This window comes from Zea mays, chromosome 9 (assembly GCF_902167145.1).
Source record: "Zea mays cultivar B73 chromosome 9, Zm-B73-REFERENCE-NAM-5.0, whole genome shotgun sequence".
Lineage (NCBI taxonomy): Eukaryota > Viridiplantae > Streptophyta > Magnoliopsida > Poales > Poaceae > Zea > Zea mays.
This window is the reverse complement of record NC_050104.1, coordinates 100,100,748-100,117,876: the sequence shown is the minus strand read 5'-3', so window position 1 is coordinate 100,117,876 and position 17,129 is coordinate 100,100,748. Positions and strand designations below refer to the sequence as shown.

The following is a 17,129-nucleotide window of genomic DNA, read 5'->3' as shown; positions in this document are numbered from 1 at the left end:
GTTTGGCCCCGACATCTTGCTTGAAGCCGAAGAGAATATTAAAATGGTTCGGGAGAACCTGAAGACAGCCCAGTCAAGACAGCGAAGCTATGCTGACAGAAGGAGAAGGGAACTGAGTTTTGAAGTGGGAGACTACGTCTATCTGAAGGTGTCACCTATCAGGGGAGTCAGAAGGTTCGGAGTCAAAGGCAAGCTAGCACCCCGGTACATTGGACCGTATCAGATCCAAGCAAAGCGTGGAGAAGTGGCCTACCAGCTTGACCTACCAGAGAGCTTGTCAGCAGTGCACAATGTGTTCCATGTGTCGCAATTGAAGAAGTGTCTGCGAGTACCAGAAGAACAGTTACCAGTGGAGGGTTTGGAAGTCCAGGAGGATCTGACATACATAGAGAAGCCAACGCAGATTCTGGAGTTTGCAGACAGAGTCACCCGGAGGAATACCATCAGAATGTGCAAAGTCAGATGGGGTCACCATTCGGAGGAAGAAGCAACCTGGGAACGAGAAGATGACCTGAAGGCCAAATACCCTGAACTCTTTGCTGACCAACCTTGAATCTCGGGGCGAGATTCTTTTAAGGGGGATAGGTTTGTAACACCCTGAATTTGGGGGTATAAAATTTCTTTGCTCATATTCACAAATTCAGGTGTTACTTCCTTTTCTCATCCTTCCTAATTCTTTTCTCTCTCATTTCTATAGGAGCTAAGTGCTTATTTTACTTGTAATTATAGTTTATTATGTTAAACCCTAAGGGAGTATGAATTGTTGCATCATGTTGAACCCTAGATTTCACTTTGTTTGGTGCATAATTCTCAAAAAGTCTAATTTGGATTTGGGGCTCATTTGAATTTGAATCAAATAGAATAAGTAAAAAAAGAAAAGGGAAAAACAATTCAGAATAAAAGAAAAGGCAAAGCAGCCCACTTACCCGCCCCCCCTCGGCCTTTCGGCCCAGTCGGCCCACCTCGCGCGCGCGCCTCTCTCCCCTCCTCTCTCTGCGCAGCGGGCCCGACCTGTCGGCGCTGCCGTTTCCTCGCCCGCTCCCTCGCTCTCTCTCTGCGCAGTGGGCCCGACCCGTCAGCCCCGCTTCCCTCGCGCCCGCACCCGCTTTCTTCTCTCTCTCTCTGCGTCGCGGGCCCGGCCTGTCAGCCCCGTCGTCCCCGCGTAACCGCCGCCGAGCTGCTCGCGCCCGCCTTCCCCGCGCCCACGTCGCGCGTGGAGCTCGGAACTGACCCGCCCTGGCCACTTGAGCCCCGAGCCCCACTCGCCCTCACCCTCTCCCCCATTTGCGCTCCAGTAGACCCTCTTTCCCCCTCGCTGCGCGCACGCAGAGCGCCGCCGCCATAACCCCGCCGTCCCGAGCTCGGTTCCCCGTCGCCGTTGGAGCTCCGCCGCGCCCTTAGCCCCGGTGAGCTCCGCCCCGGCGTCCGCAACCCGGAACGCGCCCCAATTCCCTCTCCCCCTCCCTATTTCCCTCTGCCCGCGCTCACCCGTCGTCCGCCGTGCAGCCGCCACCGTCGACCCGGGCCACAGTCGCGTCTCCGTCGCCGCCGAGGAGTCCCCGGAGCCCGCCTTGAGGTAAGGGACCTCTCCCGCCCCTATCGCCCCTTGTTTTGCTCTCTGCCGTGTGTAATTCCTCGCCGGAGTAGAGTAATCCCGCCGCCGAGCCGCTCCGCCGTGAATCGCCCCTCTCTGCCCCGACCCAGACCCCACCGGAGAACTCCCCGCGCCCTCCCCGACCTCTCCGACCACCCAGGTCACCCCAGAGCCCCGCCAATCGCCCGCGCCCCTCGTCTCCGACGAGCCCTCCGCCGCGGGGACGAGCGCCGCCGCCCCAACTAGCCGTAGGGAAGACCCAGGCCGCCCATCCGATCTCCGCCGTTCAACCCAGATCGGGCGGCCCTAATTCAACTCGCCCGGACCTAATCCTGGCCGTCCGCCAGAGATCCAGCGGCTCAGGCCCACTGCCCCCTCACCCCATCCCTCTGCCCGTTAGGCCCCGCTAGCCAGTCGCCCGCGCGCCCGCGCTGTCCGCCCGGCCCCACCTGTCAGCCCCGCGCGCTCTGCCCGCCCGGCCCCGCCTGTCAGCCCCACGCGCTCTGCCCGCCCGGCCCCGCCTGTCAGCCGCTCACGCCGCCGCGCGCCCGCGCGCCCGCCGCGGGATCTAATCCTGGCCGTAGATCTGAGATCCAACGGCTGTAGGCGCCCGATACCCCTTCGCCCGCGCATCTTCTTAAAGAACCCCCCTGTTTTCTGGAAATTGCGCCCGCCGTCCCTGGTTTCTCGCAGTTAGGTCCTCGGACCTTTTATTTAATTCAAAATAGGTCCTTAGGGTATAATTTTAACCCCTAAACTTGTAAAATTCATAACTTTGTCATATGAACTCCAAATTAGGTGCTTCAAATTGCAAAATGTTCATAATATTATTATCTATCTGTTTATGCAATGTTTCCCTGCTGTTTCCATGTCCCAATTAATGGTTAATCATTAGGATAAAGTTAATGTTATGGGAACCCTATTTGAGATAAATAAAAGATAGTAGACTTTAATAAAAGTTGGAGCACTTAAGTTCATGGACTCAAACACTTAAGTTTAGGAACTTAAACCAGATAATTATTTAATCCCACCACTGACTTGAATCTGATTAGTGGATAATGAATCACTTCGTATAGTCCTCTACCCCAGACCTAGGGAACACTAGAGTGCCTATCTCTTTTCTAGTATGAACTTGTGACCTCTCTCTACTGCATATGTTTGGTATACTGTTTTTGTTTGTTATTTTCCCAAGTGCATAGTGTGAATGATTGCTTTACGTAGACAACGAGCAGTCTGTGTTTCCCGAGGCAGTTGCAGAGGAAGTCCCTGATCAGCAGTTTGGTGAAGGCAAGTGTCCTCTGTCCCATTATGTCCTATTCATTTATAACTTACTACCCCGCATTACTTACTTGAAACCTAAGGATTGACTAGCTTTACACTTTACTTTGTCCTTGATGACCTATTGGGTTGTTATGGTTAGCACTCTGCTTTTGCCTTAACTTAATCAATGAACATGATGTGGCTATTTATGATACTGTTATCCTGTTGATGTTGATGATCTTGTGATACTCTAGGGGGCTCAGGCTGTTTCCTGAGTACCTCTCCGTAAGGACTGGTTCGTTGAGAGACCACCCGGGATAACAGTGCAACCATGAGGGTGAAATGGGATGCCCTTAGCTGATTAATTAGATGAACTAGGGGTGTAGTTGCTTAGCCGTCGTGCCGTCAATGGGGTCCAGGCACAGTGCTTGCTCTGCCGAGGCTGAGTGCCGAGGTTCTTTCGTTTTGCTCTTTGTTAGTCACTCTCCTGCGGGGAGGGGTACTGTGTTTATCAAACTGGAGAAACCTAACGGGCAGCTATGATCTCTAGGGAATCTTTGTAAAAGCTACGTAGTGATGCCCTGCCGGACCACCTAGGTAGTGGTCAATGGGGAGTAGCTCTCCCCGGGTAGAAAGGGAATCATGACTCATGGGTAAAGTGTGCAACCTCTGCAGAGGGTAGTGAAACTGGTATATCAGCCGTGCTCACGGTTAAGAGCAGCCTTGGGATCCTCTTTGATTAGAGATACAGATGGTTCGAGATACAATGATTATGATATGGTTTTGGTTCGACTATGATGATGATGTTCCTCGATGAGGAAATGGTTTATGGGTTGGTAAATGCTAAAATCTGGCTTCTACTAATGATAAATACCTGACCAACTAAAAGCAACCGCTTGAGCCTAACCCCACATAAAGCTAGTCCACCTCAGCCAAACGGGGCATTTGCTGAGTACGTTGATGTGTACTCATCCTTGCTTTACCACAAAACACCAGGTTGTCCGCATTGCCACCACTGCTCAGGAGAAGGCAAAGCCGTGGAAGGAGACTTCCAGGAGTTCCAAGACTACGATGAATTCTAGGTGTGGGTTGGCGGCAACCCCCAGTCAGCTGCCTGTGAAGGCCTTATCTTTACTGCGTTTCGTTTAGCACTTTGATTTACTTGTTAAGACAATGACTATGTGGATGTCTATGACCCTATGATGTAATAAGTACTCTTTTATGTTGTTATTCGAGCATTGTGTGATGATGTTCATTTATGTAACCGCTGTGTACGTGAGTTCTGATCCTGGCACGTACATAGTTCGCATTCGGTTTGCCTTCCAAAACCGGGTGTGACAATATAGTAGAGACAGGGACAGCCATAATATCTCTAGCAAGTATAGAAAGAATTGGATAAGTCTGATTATGGCGCTGCCACCAGCTAAGTATGTTAAAATCTGGACCAAACTTAGTTTCAATGTCACTATCTAGGTAAGAAGAGAGCTCAAATAGAGAAGATGAACTACCAGGTGTACCTGCACCAGGTATACTACCAGTACAAGTACCAGAACTAGTACTATAAGTTTCATCATCACCATATATATCATCCCAAGCCTCTGTGGCCTTAACTGAACCAGCACCTGGCATTGGTTGAGTACTCAAACAAACTCCACCAAATTTGGTTTCATAAATCTGAAACATCTTAGTTAGTTCAGTACGAATAGATGATGGGAATCTACTATAATCTGTACCATTTAGAGTAGATAACCTCTGAAGAACTTTATGAAACCCTCTCATCTTAGCTCTAGGATTAAGAATGAAAGCAAATGCATAGAGAATGGGTATTTCTCTCCAATATTTCAGAAACTTTGATTTCATAGGAACAACTGCATCTCTTAACAATTCATGGTTCTCATATGCATTAAGATGCCTAGCAATTTTTAGAATATGATGCAGGATCAAGGGTGAAGTAGGGTAATAAACACCAGACAATGCCACAGTTGAATCATAGAATAACTGAAGAAAAGATAACAACTTTTCTGCAATAGACCAGTGATTATCACTCAGTAAAAATGACCCATCAACTTTGCAAGGATGATTGGTTCTAATCCAAACAGAGAAAGTACTTTGATAGGGAACCAAATGTTTGAGCATAAGAAAAGTGGAATTCCATCTAACATCCATGTCCACTCCAAATTTACGAGGACAGACACCAACACTAAGGCAATATTGTTTATAAGAAGCAATACGTTGATTTGAAGCATTTAAGAATGTTATTACAGTTCTAAAATCTTCAAGATATGGTTGCAAACGTTTCAAACAGCTCTTAACAATCAAATTAATTATATGGCAACCACAACGTTGATGCAAGAAAATAGCACTCAAATCATATTCATTTCTACTAGGCATAGGGATCAAATGGCCAATGTAACCAGAAAACACTAGTTTTAGAACTTCCATGGCAGTTTTGTTAGATGATGCATTATCAAGCACAATAGCAAAGATTTTATCAGTAATTCCATAATCATTAGCAACCAGTTCAACACGCTCAGCAATGTTATAACCTGTATGAGCTACCTTAATTGGTCTAAGACCAAGCAACCTCTTTTCTAAACACCAATCAGAGTTCACAAAATGAGCAACAACACGGATGTAATCCTCTTTTGCCTTTCCAGACCAAATGTCAGATGTAAGTGCAACAGATGAAACGGATTTGAGTACATTAATAAGTTGTTCAGCACAATCATTAAAAAGCCTAATTATGTCTCTAGCAGTAGTTTGCCTAGAGGACTTAACAAACCGAGGATTATGAGCACGAGTAATATATTCTTGAAATGCACTACATTCACCAAAACACAGAGGTAGGTCTAGTCTAGCAATCATACGACAAAGCTCAGTCCTTGCAACAGATGGAGAGTACTCCCAGTGCATAACAGATCCATCAGCATTAAACTTAAGCAGGGATTGAGATCTACCAGTTTTTTCTTTATCTTTCTTATTGGGGCAAAGTTCTAGGTGACAGATCAAGTGTCCAGTTCCAGAAGAAGATTTAGCAGATAGGGTGTGCTTGCAGTGAAGGCAAATGGCGGAAATCCTTACCTCCTTACCTCCCTGCTTCTCAGTAACTTCCTCAAAATGCAACCAAACCTTAGAGGTCGGTCCCCGCCTCCTGGAGCGCTTACCAGGGGCAGCGGCAGATGTGCTAGCATCGGCTGTCGCCGTCGGGCTGGTGGATCCGGTGCGTGTATCCGTCGTGCTCGGTCCTGTCTCCGTTCCCGTCCCGACACCGGTGCCATGAACCTCGATGGCAGCAGCTGAGCTGCTACCAAGAAGAAAACATCGGGCATCATCTTGCTCGTTCTGAGCTTCAAGTCGCCGTTCCTCGGCCTCTGTGGCTTTAACGAACTCGTCGTCCATGGAATCATCATCCATGGACATTGCCACCGGCGCCGGACCACCCGCGCAGTCGGCGTCTCCGGCTACCTCACGGCAAGCGCTGACCTGAGATCTTTATCCAAAGACCAAATCGAAGCAAACAATGAGTAACAGAGATGGGGAGATGGAACAAACAATCTAGAAGGTTAGGGAATCAGATGTTTACCTGCGCTGCCGGAGCACCAGATCCACCGACTACGGGACACTGGACTGCCGGACCAAGGATGGCACAACACTTGAGCAGATCCAGAGATGAGGGGAGCGGACGAGCGGTTACGGAAACGACAGGGAGAGGAAAGAACAAGAGAGGGAGAGAGCAGGACAGCGATGAAGACTTGCCGGCAACCGTCAACGCTGGGACGGGAGGCGAGGAGAAGGCGGCGACGGTGGAGCAGACGACCAGTGGAGGCACCAGGCGACGGCGTATGCGAGGGGAGAGGGAGAGCCGCTAGGGTTTCGTGAATCGGCGTTCGGTGAGGCGAGTGCGGCGTATGCGAGGGGGCGCGTGGAAACTGGGAAAATATCCCCTCGCCCCTCCCCTCCCTCTCCCTGTAAATGCCGAGCCGGGCTCTTCTCGGGCCTGCCCGTTTACCGGGCCCGTGCTCGTGCCATCACTGTGGGCCGGCCTGGAGGCCCAAGCACGGCACGAGAGGCGTGCCAGGCTGGCACGGGCACGGCCGCCGTCGTGCCGGGCCGGGTATGGGCCGTGCCATCGTGTGCCGGGCTACGTGCCGCCCAACGGGCCAGCCCACTATGGACATGTATAGGGGTGATCCACAGGAATTAGGCCGTGATCCCGGCCGAGAATGACCTAATCGAACAGGGTCTAAAGGTGTCTATTTTATTTAAATTGAGGAGAGGTTGTCAATCAGGATCTGGTTTGTGAAATATATCCACGCCTAGATCATTTCCCCCCGATGAAAAATGCAGTGCCTTCAAGGGTGTGGTCTAAATCTGTATCACTTTATTTTCAAAATTTGTTATGCTGCATCCAGCTGATGAAACGCACATGCAGACACAAAGGAAGTGATGAGACACGTAGGCTTCTCCTCCCATGTTTCATGAATCCCTAATGCAGCGGTAGTCGACAAATGTTAACTATAGCACATGTCCAAACCGCGTGAATTACTTATGAAACCTTTTCTAACCGGAGATGATTTTCTTTGGGAAACATCTGGAAAATTACTATATATTAAACCGGAGATCAGTACCTCTAATCTATATCATGTATTTAGGATGTTCTCATTGATACAATATACATGCGCTTAGGACGCGCGCACTTTACTAGTTTATCACTATCCCTGATAGATTGGATCTTATCTACCACTATCCTTCTCTATACGGCACACAGCCAAAAGAACAGATGCGCATGTACCCTGTTACCATTTCCGCAAAACCGGGGGCTATTGCGCACTCCATCAGTCTAACCCCAATTGCGAGCTGCTCCATAGCTCAGCAAGCTTTGACTGCCCTCGCCACTGTAATGCAATGTGACACCCCACTAAAGGTCTGTTTGGGAGGACTCCAAACCGACTCCAGCTCGGAGTAACCCTCAGTCTAAAAAACGCTTTCAACAAAAGAACACTAAAGAGCTAGAGTCATTTTTATAGTGAGAAGAAACCGGAGCCAAAAAAAAACTGGCTCCTAGCAGCTCCTTCCCCGCTTTGCCAAACGATTTGTTAAAAAACACTAGCTTTTATAGAGTTTCTGGAAGAGAAGCCAGACAGTCATTTTTTAGGAGCCAAAGCCGTGGCCCTATATATACCATCCTCCGTGACTTCCATGCGTGGATAAAAAATCGTGCAACAGAAACAAAGGCTTCCAGGCTCCCCTTCCCTCCATGGAGGGAAGGTTTTATCCTGAATTCCTGATGCTACCCTGGCACTATAGGTACGCTCATCATATAATTTTGGTCAAGCCGCGTAAGTTTGAAGAACTAATCCACATAAATATATATTGGTGGTTCTCTCATCTGTCCAACAACCAGTTAAGGACTGTCTTTTTGGGGAGAACCTCGCCACTACCTTCTTTCTCTGGCTTCACGGAAGTATTTACAGCATTGCGGATGACAGCATTGAGGCGTAGTCTCAGCTGCGCATTGTCAATGAGCAGATCAGAAAGCATTTTAGTAGTATCTTCATCGGTAACTTTTGCATCTTCACTGCTCATAGTTAATGAGGATCTACTATCAGAATCGTCGCCACCATCAGAAGAGCCTTGTTCATCATCTCGTGCTAGAAGTTGAGCCTGGAGAGGGCAATGCAGAGCATAGGTTTAGTAGAGATTTAGAAGGAGCAGAATTAACAGAAAGTATATTTAAAACTGAAATGGAGTGTACATCCATGAAAATTGCATTCCAGTGTGAACAATATTCTCTATCTAAATCAAAGCATATGATGAACTGTAACTATCAAGGTAACATGATATGATGCTCAAACTCCAAACTCTACCTGAACCCAAAGAAAAAAGATCTGTCACTACTACAAAGAAGCGACTGATAGGAGGCAATAATTCTAAACAGGAGCTACGAACACAATGTGCAAGCTACAGCTAGTTCACACTAAAAACAGTCTACGTTTAAGAACTAACTGCCGCAAACTTGTCATTTTCCTTAATAATTCTAAAGTTGGGACCTTGATAGGGTAGTTTTCTCCCAGCTACAACCAGTCTACAACAATAAAAACAGTCTAGGTTCAAGAAGTGAATGCTGAAATAATGATATTACAAAGGCTGCTCCAGCTCCAGATCCAGATCCAAGATAAAAAAAAAGGTAAAGTGAGAAGAGTTCAGGGGCTTCTAGTGCAGAAGTAGGGAAATTCGAGTGATCGTCCAATCGACAATAACTGAACTAAATAATACACCCCCCCCCCCAACCCAAATCAGGAATAGTTGATCTTCCAAACTAGGATAATGAGCTAGCTGCAGGTATTAAAATGCTGTTGGAGCATCAAATATTAACATCAGGAGGGTAGTATTCTGTGTTAGGATAAGCAACCATCACAAACCCCATGTTCTTGCATAGCTTTCTACGTTATCCATAGGACACTTCTTTTTTGCATTGCCAAGAAATGAAAGTAGCACTTATTTCCAAAATAACTCAATTGCTCAAACTCAAAGTTCATTAGAGTTGTACCGTGTAACTTTGGCTGCTCTTGAAGAACATAAAAGAAGATACTCCCTCTGTTCCAATTTATAATTCTTTTGACTTTTTTACTTTAAGTTCGACTGGCTCGTCTTATTCAAAAAAATCATAATTATTATTAATTTTTAATGCGATACCGTTTAGCATATGATATACTTTAAGTATGGCTTTGAATTTTTCATTTTTTCGCAAAAAAAAAATTGAATAAGACAAGCCAGTCAAACTTGATTAAAAAAAGTCAAAAGAATTATAAATTGGGACGGAGGGAGTATTAATTTACCATAACATTTCAAGTTTACCTCAGCAACGAGTAGGCGTATTCTATTGTCTGATGTTGCTAGAAGATCTAATGCATCAGGCAAGGATGATGGATCAATAGTAAAGTTGTCTTGTTCTTCTGCTAGAAATTTAGCACTGCAGTCTTGTAGCCGCTCCCGCAGCAGTCGACACTCATGAAGAATTTTTACTCGGGATAACTTTGTACGTGCTGATCTCTGTTTATCTCTATTAATAACTCTCTGAAACCAAAAATAAATAAAATAAAAATCAGGAAAATAAACTGATTGCATATAATTCAAACTACAGAGTACAGACATTTTGGGTGCACAGACAGAAGCATGGATTTACGGAGAGTGAAAATAAAATCATAAGTGATTAACTGATTTGAATATGTTAGCATGCATAAAAAGATTCATCCCCTTTCTCCAGACTCTAGCTCATGCAGTTAACTGAAGGAGCAGCACTAAATCCTAACTCCCAAAACCAAGGACAAATCATTTTACATCATAGCTTGCATAAACAGATCAAGCTTTATCCAATCCAAGTTTGACAAGAGATATTTACAAAACAATTAAAAAATGATTGTGTGCTTGATGATTATCAGTCTTTATTGCTCTTCCTGGCTTCAAAGAAGGAACTTTATTCATCCAAGTTTCACAAAAAAACACATGGAGATGTTGACACAAAACCAATAGCTCATGTGTTTGTTAATTAAGATAATAATCACATTCTTTAATGCTAGAGCATCTTATCAGCTAGCAAACATAACATTTTATGATAGGCTTCTTCCCAAAAAGAATGCCCATTGGATGAATCATAAGGGTCACGGAGAGGTAAAAGGCCAGGAGCCCAGGATGTCTTGCATCATCACAAGAGCCTGATCTTGAAGACCTTGAGGTTGTCAAGGAAATATTGAGGGGTTTTGGTGTTGCTTCAGGTCTACAAACTAATTTGCACAAGAGCTTCTCCTGCCCGATTCGATGTGATAATGAAAGAGTTGAGTTGACTGTCCAAACCCTGGGTTGTGCTTCTAAATGTTTTCCTACAACCTATCTTGGTCTCCCTCTAAGCAACAAAAGGCTTAATACTGGGGATCTGGTGCCCTGGATTGATAATATTGCTTCTAAACTCCAAGGTTGGAAAGCTGATCTGTTAAACCTATCTGGGAGAACCACTCTTATTAAATATGTTCTCTCTGGCTGGGAGCTTGGAGCCTTTGGAAGCATAGGAATAGGTGTGTGTTTGATGGTGCTAGGCCTTGCCTCTCCTCCTTATTGGAAGAATTCAATGTTGAGCTGCAGCTTTGGCTCTCAGCAGGAGCCAAGAGCATGCACACTGTTTTTGATCCCAGTTAGGGAGGGGGTGAAGTTTTCTAGGGTGGTGTTTCTAGTTTGTTCTGTGTGAGTGCGTCCTTCTCTTGTATGTTTTTTGGGCCTTTGGCCCTTTTCTCCTATTAATATAATGATAAGAAAGCTCTCCTACATATTCGAGGAAAAAAATCTTACGTGTGTAATATTTTCAAAATATCACAATGACGAGCTAAAGTCCAAGGCTAGCTGGCATGAAGGATACAGAAGCAAGAAGAAGAGAAGTTAACCAAATTGGTCCAGCAAGCCACTAATAATGTTGAATATGCTGCCAGTAAGAGCAAACAAGTATTCCTAGAAACAAAACACAAATACTGCTACTGCTAAAGCTATTTAAAAGGAACAGAGCATTATAATTTGATAGGCATTAGGTATTACTGTACCTCTAAATCAGTCTTCTCCTCAAGATACTGATTCAACACTTTCTTCATCTCAGTTTGGGAGTTTCTAAGAGACTTGACCTCTTTGACAAGAACTTTCTTATCAGCTTTGGACTTTGCCTCAGCTTCTACAAGTTGCTGTTTCAAACTCTCAACTTCTTTTTGTTTGATTTCTAATTCTTCAAGTAATGTTTCATTTTCACCACTAGCAGTTGTTCTTTCTGACTCCGCACGAGTTTTCTCATTCTGCAAAGTATAGACACATAATAAGTACCTTCATATGGCTAGTAAAATAACTAAGCCACAAGAACAGTGGGGAAACAGACATGTTCGGTCTTCAGGTTTGACTCCATCTCAGAGTACTTCCTACGGAGCTCATCCATATCCCACTGCATCTGGGTAATCCTCTCTCTTTCAGCCAGGATAGCTTGTTGCAGTGTCTCTCTACCTTTTTGCTTTGTGGCTTCCAATTCAACCTCTAAATCTTTAACCTAAAATACAAATCATAATTATCAAACAGATAGCCTAGAATCCACAGAATGGTAATGATACATGCAAATGCATTGAGTGTAACAACTAAGAATGCATAGAACAACAAAACAAAGTAACTGAGAACCATACAATCTTAAACTCAACATGGAAACTGAAAGTGCATTTTGTTTTTATTAAGCATGAATTAGTAATCACTAAGTAGAGCTAGAAGCCATAGCATTAACATGAAAAGCAAAGCAGTACCTTTGTAGTAAGATATTCTTTAACAGCTCCTTCCTGATTTAATCGTGCTATGAGATCCTCCATATCAGTTTTTGCTGTCCCTATTCTTCGTTGCATTGTGATCAAAAGTCTAGTCAACTTCTGTTTTTTATCATTTGGAAGGATGACTTGCGCATCCATATCATACAAAAGATGCATATCTAAACCAGTAAGATGTTCTGTTTGACTAACATGTCCATCCACCACAGCACCATCCCAAAGGGAATTACTAGCCCCTGGAACAGATAATTCACTTCCTCTTAAAGAACTCAAATCACTCCCAATACTTTCAGCAGAGTCCTTCCGAGCATGGCCGGGATAAGAATCACGGTCCTCTTCTGAAAGAACTCCCCTATAAGACGCTACCGAACCATTTCTACCATCATGTTCCAATACAAGGTTCCCTTTCCTGTGATTCAAGGCACTGCTAACATGCTCATCAGACTGATCTAAGATAGCTTCTCCAAGCACACCATTACCAGTTGCTCCTGTCAGACTGCTACCGCGAGTAAGACCTTGATTTATTTCATTGGACTCAGCAAGAGAACCGGAAGCAGGTCCATCAGAATGTGAGGAAGATTTAGTACTGCTTTTTGCAGAAGGACCTACTTCAGAAGGACGCCCATTCCGTTCTTGGAAATCTAAATTCAGCATAACAGTATAATTAAACTCTCTGCTAACATATTTAACGTGCACAACAAAAAGACAGTGAATAATATACAGTTAAAAATTAATTAAGTAGCACATACATGAACGCGCAGCAGCTTCAAGCTCAAGAAAAGCAGCAACAGGAGCACTTCTTGACAAGTCAATGTCAGAAAGTAACTTCTGCATCCACTCCTCCAATGCATGCCTTCTCTGCAACCATAACAATTTGAGACAAATCCGAGAAGCAGAACACGAAATAGTATACTGCTTGACGTAAAGCATCCAATTGACACAGGGAAAAGGGGGGAAACTAACAAAAGTACATTGAGTTTTAAGATACATTTTACCTCTTCTAGAAGCAACCTGCTTGAATTTATTCTTAAGAAAGCATGCTTCGGAGGAGCCGATGGGACATCTTTTCTGGGAAACGCGCTCTTAAGCTGCAGAACAGGAGTATTGTAGTATGAGAAAAAAATATTGCAACAACAACAAACCAAAGCAAATGAGTACGGAACACCAAAGTATTGGTGACATATCATGTTCAGGAAAACATCAAGTTACATAACACAAGCTTCTAATCAAAACCAAATCATAAAGTAGTAAATGACCCAACATATCTACATCAGAACAAAGCATATGTCATTATTTTGAGGTCAATGGGGAGGCAAAAAATTACAGGATTAGCAAACTAGATTGTAACTGTAGTGCTTGAAGGTGAATCACTGCATATCTATACGATGCACTGTAACAAGTAGCTACATCAGTAAGTTTCTGCAGTGTTGCATTCTAAAACTGCCAGCCTGAGTAGTATACCAGGCCAGTTGAGGTCAAAACAAAGAATTTTTATTTTTCAAAAGGAGCATGTCTGCTAGGTTGATGCTATTCAAGACTTGCCAAATTAAATGCATTTTCCCTATTTCTTGTTCAACGCTTTTAAACCATAGAACAAGTGCACATCCATAGCTATTATTATTTCTAACTAACAATTGTGCCCTCAGATAATGTGAGCACATTTTGAGTTACCGGAAGAAAAATATTGCAACTTGCAAGTTAAGGATGCTCAGTATTTGAAAGAGAAAATGGCAACAATTGGGATATCTGAATTCTGAAACAAATGCCTCAACTTACATCAGAAGATAGCTTCAGAAAGTCACTAAACCTTCTGAGGATTCCATGGATAGAGCTAAAGCCTTCTGAAGATTGTATACCAACATGTATCCTGTAAAACTGTCCTTTATGGGCATTAAATTTAGATACAGGAAAACAATAATGGCAAAGTTTACATAATTCAAAACCAAGATCCCATGATACAATGATGAGTGCTTTTTTTCCTGTGATTGCAACTAATCCCATTACTCACAAAAAAAGAATGACGGAACATGCAATACATTGGTATTCCAAAATATAGTTGATAACATTAAGATGTCTAAACACTATAAATGAAGATGTCCTTAAAAGAAAATTTTTATTTTTTGGGCGTCATAAATGTGGAATAGTTTTTTTTTGTCCATTTTCTATTTGTTGTAGGTACATAAAAAATTATTTGTTGTATAACAAGGAGAATACCTGAAACACTGCATTTTCCAATTGGCATATGTTATGCAACTAAAATGAATGTATTCAAGTAATCGATGGGATAGATAGACAAAGCTGCGAAAGGGCCTCTAGCTGAGTTGGCTAGGTGGTCTAAGTAGCACTCCTCAGGTCCTAGGTTCGACTCCCCGTGGGAGCGAATTTCAGGCTGTGGTTAAAAAAAAATCATCTCGTCTGTCCCACGCCAAGGCACAGGTCTAAGGCTAAGCCCCGGTCGTGGTTGTTCTCACATGGGCTTCGGAGCCGCTATGTATGGGTGGGTAGAGGTTCAGGGGTTTTCTCGACCTGTGTGAGAAGGTCTTCTTCTTAAAAAAAATACCTGGGGGCTGTCTTACCCCCCGCAGGTCGAGTTTTTTTAGATAGACAAAGGTGGGAGAAATAAAAAAAGCATAAAAATAACACTTACAACGACAGATTTCAAAAAGCTATCGGCTGTGACACCAGTTTCAGGTGTTTGGGTGATCCAAGAAGGCATCATCACACAGTAACTCCAACCTGTTTGAGGGTTGTGTGGCCATATGGTGTTCCTTCCCTCCTGTATGCAGTCAATAAGCAATGAGCCTGTGAGATGTATTGACCAATGGATAGTTTCAGAGTTGTGTGGAAACAAATACTACAGTGAGTAGATGAAATGTTTCTTGTTAGAACACGGGCAGCTTTTCATGGAAATTCTGCCACATATGCATGCATCAGTGAATTTTGCCCAATAGGCATGCAGAATTATTTCAGGCAGAAGTAGTGACCATTGGGACAGCATTGGAAGAAATTAAAATGATAACACGAAAAGGATCAAAACATCAAGCAGCTAAATTACAACTGGCACCTATATTCCAGGTAAGCAAAGCTACACTCAAGACTCCACAGAAGAGAAGACACAAGACACCTACTTATTAACAAGGCAATCAATATTTTGAAGCTGGGTACATCTGATTTTTTTCAAGACCACTCAGCAGAAGTACACCATGAAACTCATAATCAACTCCTTGCAAGAGAAACATAATACAAAATCCTAGTAAAGTGAACAAGAAAAATGGAATCGACTCATCCAATCCCACTGTGTAAACTAACGTGTCAAGTCCCTATTCTACTGTTTGCCAGTTAAACAGGAGAAATCTAACACCCTAATCGAAGGAAAGCTCTAAGTTACTGAATCAGCAACCATGCACAACGGGTCGCTCTACTTTGGCGAATTTTACTGCAGATCCTAACGCACACATTTGATACCTGGACCCAATACTAGCACGCGCTACTCAGCTGCAGCAAAATCCAGGTCGAAAACGCCTGCCCACGATCGACAACCCCCAATACACTAAAACACATCTACGTCCCCAGAACGGACTGAACCAGCATCAAATCTAGCCCTTGAGGTGGGATCGCCGGTCTCCCCAGCAGGTAGCAACGTAGCTGGCGGGGCACGCATCTGCCTCCGAGATCATAGCGGTGCATGGATCAAGACGAGCCGGACGGTGCACCTCGACGGGGTTGGGTAGTAGAGATGCGAGAGGGGGGTCGCGGGCGGCGGGCGCTTACCCATCTCTTCGGGGGAGGGCTCCAGTCCATGCCGAGAGGCAGCGGCGAGGTACCGTCGTGGCGGTGCTTCGGAGGGCTCGGCGCCTTCCTGCGCGATCCCGCCGCCGCCGACGTTGCCATCGCCGCCGGTCCGACGTCACCCGCGGGGCACGGTGGTGGTGGGATCGGGGCGGACGAATCTGCCAAGGCGTCGCGCCGACGATTCTAGTCTCCCTACTACTGGGCTGGAAATTAGAGGGAAGCGAGGGGAGCTGAGGCGGACGCGGTGGCGGTCGGGCGGACGCTCCCGCGGTCGCATCAAACTGTCAACGCCAGGCAAGGCAGCGACCGCCCTTGGCCGTCCCCTGCCACGGTTGGTTCCGCCGCGGTGGTGCAGAAATTTGGATTTTCTTCTACAAGGCGCTTCGCATTTTGAGAGATTCTGATATTTGTCATCAGCAACAAACAGGTTTGTAAAATTGCCATCAGATCCACATTTCATAGACACAGCTGGACCCACAATTCATAGACACAGTGGTAATTATAACAAGAAGACAACGTTGTGAGTGGCAAAAATCCAATTATATTCTATTGGTATACTAACTTCGTAGAAATAGAATTCAAAATATATTCTATTTTTCTATATACTCATTCCGTTATTTTTTACCGTGGGCTGAGAGCACGCGTCCACGGTGGTCTACACCGCCTCCGCTCCGGTATGTGCGATTCCTGCACTCTTTGCTCTCCCTCCCTCCTCGCTCCGCTACATCCCCCACAGTCCACACCACTCGTCTCTCCTCTGGCTAAGTTCTTATCTCTACTAACTATTAAGAGCTTAATGTAGACCACATCCGTGCCCCCGCTCCATCCTCTACATGCATGCATGCAATCCTCTGCGTTCCCGTGCGTGGCCACGCATGCAACCGGCCTCAGTCTGCATGCAATCCTCTGCTGGCGTCTGCGGCGTCCCCGTGCGTGGCCACACATGCAGCCGGTCCCAGTCTGCATGCAACCACTAAACCCACACACGAATCACGCATGCAAGTATGCAACTAAATTGGTGCATGCAACCATGCATGCAAACGCCTTCGCTCCATGCAAAGCTTGCATGTGCACAGTCGTGCAAGTATGTAAATGTGAATGTCATTTGAATCATGGTTGTTTGCTTTAAACTCACATCTGTCTAG

The 17,129-nt window shown here is 45.1% G+C and overlaps 1 protein-coding gene across 2 annotated transcripts; it reads right to left on the bottom strand.

Moving 5' to 3' along the window:
• Positions 1-7,984: 7,984 nt before the first annotated feature.
• LOC100383433 (Phox (PX) domain-containing protein) lies at positions 7,985-16,307 on the bottom strand. 2 transcript variants are annotated; one of them, XM_008660645.4, is made up of 10 exons: positions 15,964-16,307; positions 14,840-14,994; positions 13,969-14,067; positions 13,188-13,280; positions 12,942-13,050; positions 12,175-12,833; positions 11,766-11,930; positions 11,443-11,685; positions 9,713-9,931; positions 7,985-8,518 (listed from the first exon to the last, which is right to left on the bottom strand). In XM_008660645.4, the coding sequence occupies exons 1-10, from the start codon at positions 15,965-15,967 to the stop codon at positions 8,240-8,242; spliced, it is 2,025 nt and encodes a 674-aa protein (XP_008658867.1). In that variant the 5' UTR covers positions 15,968-16,307; the 3' UTR covers positions 7,985-8,239. The 2 variants fall into 2 exon arrangements, with proteins under 2 accessions (XP_008658867.1, NP_001169554.1); NM_001176083.1 differs by having other exon boundaries at positions 8,010-8,518; positions 14,840-14,968; positions 15,964-16,301.
• Between the last annotated feature and the right edge of the window lie 822 nt (positions 16,308-17,129).